Genomic DNA, 5,000 nt, shown 5'->3' with positions numbered 1-5,000 from the left:
ATGATCTGAAATCACAGCGATTAAATTAGTTTCATCACAAACTGTAATACAGGCATTATCTATCTTCGTGCTGAAAGAGTGATTGGATTTGTAGTTGATGCTGGTTACTAATAAAGAATGTGATCAAAGCGCTTTACGGAATTGTTGCGCACCCCCCCCCCCCCTTCCCCACCCAAGCTTGTTCGCAACCCCCCCCCCCCCCCCCCCCCCCCGCCCCTTATATTAAATTTCAGCTCACGGAATGTTCCGGTGAAAAAGAGATCCTCTATGCCGTCGCTGATATTTAACTTGCAATTTATTTGATTGAAAGAAAACCATTAATTGTCTACATCATATCTCGCCTTGCCTAAATTAGAAAACGGCCAAGATGCACCCACCTTTCTATTCCAACCCCCTCCCCCGTCTATTGAAGTTTGGCCAAAATGCATCCCCACCCCTTTTTTCCCATCTATTAATACCCCCGCCCATACATCCTTCTATTTCATACTTTAATGTAATTGAAGTAAGTAAAGATGATTGATGATAAAACTGATCTATCTATTGATCATTTTAAAACAGGGAATACATAGACATGATCTGTCTGAAAACAGTGATTAGTGGCGACTCGAGTTGACCATTAGCACTAGATTAGCAAGATAACCATGACGTCACATCATCTCAGGCGTATGCTTGGAAATTAACCAGCGATATCTATATGGTCCTAGAAATTAACCCGTTCATAGCAAAACTGGAATTCTTTCAAACCATTAATTTCTTATATCAAATATCTGTACTTCTGTATTCTGACATAATACATTGTTTAATTTTGACGAGAAAACTTTTACTTTAAATATCAATCCAATGCGATGTCTCTCAATGTATCAAAATGTCGCAAACAACACTTCAAATAAGTGTCAAATTTGAGGCATTTAGAAATTTATTTGAAATAAAAGTTGTCTGGTCAAAATGTAAAAAAAGTGTGTTGTCAGTGTTGTCTGTAAGGATTTTTTTTTACTTTCATTATTCATGATGGTGATTGCGGACACCGACTCCTAATTTTGTATTAATTTTTCAAATACAGACTTTTTTTTCCATAAAATTAATAAGTTCTGTCTCTCTCTCTCTCTCTCTCTCTCTCTCTCTCTCTCTCTCTCTCTCTCTATCTATCTCTCTCTCTCTCTCTCTCTATCTATCTATCTATCTATCTCTCACACACATACACACAAACACACAAACACACACACACACACACAATATATATATATATATATATATATATATATATATATATTACTATAACTCTGTTTCTCTCTACACTTTTCTCACTCTTTCCTTCTCTCTCTCTCTCTCTCTCTCTCTCTCTCTCTCTCTCTCTCTCTGAGTCAATTGGAGACAAATAAAAAGCTACAAATTGGTTTGAAATGTGCCATATATGCATGATAATTACAAAGATAGCTTTTATGAGAGTACAAAGATAATGATATAATGATCAGGATTAAAGATATCAATTGATAATATCAATATAAAACAATAAACATAGTGATAGTGATGATAGCAGTAGTGATGAGGATATAAACGATAATGCTGATATTGACAATAAAATCAATAATTATGATGATGCTGATGATGATGATGATGATGATGATGATGATGATGATAATCATAACAATAATAATGATGATGGTGATATTATTATTAGTAATAATAATAATAACAACAACAAAATATAATAATAATAATAATAATAATAATAATAATAATAATAATAATAATAATAATAATAATAATATAATAATAATAATAATAATAATAATAATAGTAATCATAATAATAAAAATAATAACAGCAATAACAAAAGAACAACATCAAATACCTTTATAAGGCACTTTATTCGTCGCCTTCAAAAATACTTCAAGTTCTCGATTAGATTTATCCGATACCTGAAATGTAATGAGTATATAATATGCACAAATTAAAGATTTTAAAAAACACATTCTCAAGGAATAAACAATAATTTGTTTTTCCTGAAAGTCAAGTTACCATACTAAAGAATACAAAATTGTTTACCCTTAAAAAGCTGTCAGCGTAATACACGTTTCAAATTTTGTGAATTATTTGTAGGTCTAATGAAAATCTAGCATTTTGCAGTAACAGAATCTTTGCTCATATCAATTTATACTTATGATAGACTGTCATTTCTAGATTTTGTTAACTCTTTCCTTATCAGTGCTATATCCAGGATTTTCTCTGAATCTTCACACCCACCCAACACAAAAATGGACCTTTTCACTCAGTAATAAAAGTAATAATTACACGCTATACATCATATTATTCAGCCTTACTAGCTGTATAGAAGGAACGACTTTGACATCACTCAGCTCTACTCTTTGTATTGTTTCTCGCCAGCCAGTGTATGAATAGTTCTCACTAAGACTATAAACGTTTAAAGATTGTGCGGCTATGTTGTCTTGTGGTATAACACTTCCTTTCGGATCAGAAGGTCATGAGTTCGGCACATAGTTGAGTCATTGGAAAAAGCTCTTTACTCACATTCTCTCACCGTATGCAGGTGTAAAATGAGTGCCTGGTTGTTAACAGCGTTTTCCCTGTCCGAAACAAATATCGCCTAACAGGCAACATGTCTTGCTCTACATGTTAAGTGTTGCTGTTGGTCAGGGAGCCATGTAAAGCGCTTTGAGCACGTTTAGTGGATATTGTGCTATATAACAGCTCAAGTTTTTTGTCTTTTTTTAAAGGTTACACATAGTTTTGTATGTTATAACTTTATATCCGGCTGGCAGATGTTATGAGTTTTTTTTAACTTGATGTACAGCATCAATGATAAAGTGTCCATTTTGTGATGTTCAAAAGAAATCAGAATGAAAAAAACAACGTTGGCTGTATCCCAACGCATGTGACGATTGTCCTATGGTTGGTAAGGAGAGGTTAAAGAATGTGGATGATAGATTCTCATTTCTCGCATAAAATTTTATCAGATTTTGTCTATTTTTATTATGACAATTTGTGTAACTAATAATTATGAAATAAGAATTCGTTCATAGCACGAAACGGTACATAAATCTATTGATAATGACAATCAAAGAGCACAAAACAATGATGTTGTGGTGGTTATGGTGATGGTGGATGTAGTGGTAGTGATGGGAGTAGCGGTGGCAGTTGTGGTGCTTAAGATGGGGGTGGTGGTGGTCGGGGTGTTAATGTTGGTGTTATTAATGATATTAAGGGTACTGGTGATGTTGGTTGTTGGGGTGCTTTTGATGATGATGATGATGATGATGATGATGATGATGATGATGATGATGATGATGATGAGAGAAAGAAAGAGAGAGAGAGATGGATGGATAGAGAAAGAGAGAGAGAGAGAGAGAGAGAGAGAGAGAGAGAGAGAGAGATGTGGTATTATTTATATCAAAATGAAAATGTACAAGTTCCATGGCACAAAATTATCTGATGTTATTCAAGATTCCTGAACTGTGCTAATTTGATTTCTATTTCTGAATGATACTCGTATCATTTTACCGAAAAAGCGCATAATAATAATATTTAAAAAATCAAGTATGGCGAAATATCAATACGTCACTGGCACACCCGACACAAATCTCTCTCTCTCTCTTCTCTCTCTCTCTTCTCTCTCTCTCTCTTCTCTCTCTCTCTCTCTCTCTCTCTCTCTCTTCAAGAAATAACAATGGCCAACTAATGAAAAAGAAATATGATATCAACGAAACACTTTTTTCATTTTGGTCAGAGAAATTTTATTTCAACTATCGATCGGTTCTCAAATTTAAAAAAAAAAAGAGAGATAAAAGAATTATGACGACGACGATGATGATGATGATGATGATGATGATGATGATGATGCTGTTGATGATGATGATGGCGGTGGTGGTGTTGGTGCAGGTGGTGGTGATAATATTTTGGTGGTGGTGATTGTAGTGATGATGTTGATGTTGTATTTGGTGAAACAATGGAATGGAGCAATACACTAACTATTGCAAAAAGAGCGATGGCTGCAATTCCGTGTGGCGCTGGCATGGCTGATTTAAAATCAGGAAAGATATCACTGTTGTAGCCATAGATCTGTAGCTGTAATAATGAGAAACAATAGGAGATGGATCGCTGATTACAAGATTATATACAATAAACACATCAATATACGCACTACATACCTATTACATAGACATACACAAACATAAAAAACTAAAAATTAATATACACACAATCAGAGAAAGAAATGACAGAAGAGAGACTGAGAGAGAAAGAGAGAGAGAGAGAGAGAGAGAGAGACAGAGAGAGAGTGAGTGAGAGAGAGAGAGGTGGATGGATGGATAGAGAAAGAAAGAAAGAGAGAGAGATGGATAGATAGAGAAAGAAAGAAAGAAAGAGAGAGAGAGAGAGATGGATGGATGGATAGAGAGAGAAAGAAAGAGAGAGAGAGATGGATAGATAGAGAAAGAAAGAAAGAAGGAGAGAGAGAGAGAGAGAGAGGTGGATGGATGGATAGAGAGAGAAAGAAAGAGAGAGAGATGGATGGATAGAGAAAGAAAGAGAGAGAGAGAGAGAGGTGGATGGATGGATAGAGAGAGAAAGAAAGAGAGAGAGATGGATAGATAGGAGAAAGAAAGAGAGAGAGAGGAGAGAGAGAGAGTGGATGATGGAAGAGAGAGAAAGAAAGAGAGAGAGATGGATGGATAGAGAGAGAAAGAAAGAGAGAGAGAGATGGATGGATAGAGAAAGAGAGAGAGAGAGAGAGAGAGAGAGAGAGAGAGAGAGAGAGAGAGAGAGAGAGATAGATATATGTGGTATTATTTATATCAAAATGAAAATGTACAAGTTCCATGGCACAAAATTATCTGATGTTATTCAAGATTCCTGAACTGTGCTAATTTGATTTCTATTTCTGAATGATACTCGTATCATTTTACCGAAAAAGCGCATAATAATAATATTTAAAAAATCAAGTATGGCGAAATATCAATACGTCACTGGCACACCCGACACAA

At 35.0% G+C, this 5,000-nt stretch overlaps 1 protein-coding gene across 2 annotated transcripts in view; it reads right to left on the bottom strand.

The window, feature by feature from the left end:
* LOC144971138 (carbonic anhydrase-related protein 10-like) overlaps positions 1–5,000 on the bottom strand; it is a 136,465-nt gene that overhangs the window by 17,875 nt on the left and 113,590 nt on the right. For both annotated transcript variants that reach the window (XM_078911578.1, XM_078911580.1), the window contains 2 exons: positions 3,988–4,083; positions 1,853–1,919 (listed from right to left, as the gene is read on the bottom strand). In XM_078911578.1, coding sequence (XP_078767704.1) covers positions 1,853–1,919; positions 3,988–4,083 — 163 coding nt within the window. The remainder of the gene's footprint in view (positions 1–1,852; positions 1,920–3,987; positions 4,084–5,000) is intronic.

Source organism: Berghia stephanieae, chromosome 4 (genome assembly GCF_034508935.2).
Source record: "Berghia stephanieae isolate SIO BIC M18660-M18661 chromosome 4, UCSD_Bste_1.3, whole genome shotgun sequence".
Taxonomy (NCBI): Eukaryota; Metazoa; Mollusca; class Gastropoda; order Nudibranchia; family Aeolidiidae; genus Berghia; species Berghia stephanieae.
The sequence above is the reverse complement of the archived record's forward strand: the minus strand, read 5'-3'. Positions and strand labels throughout refer to the sequence as shown.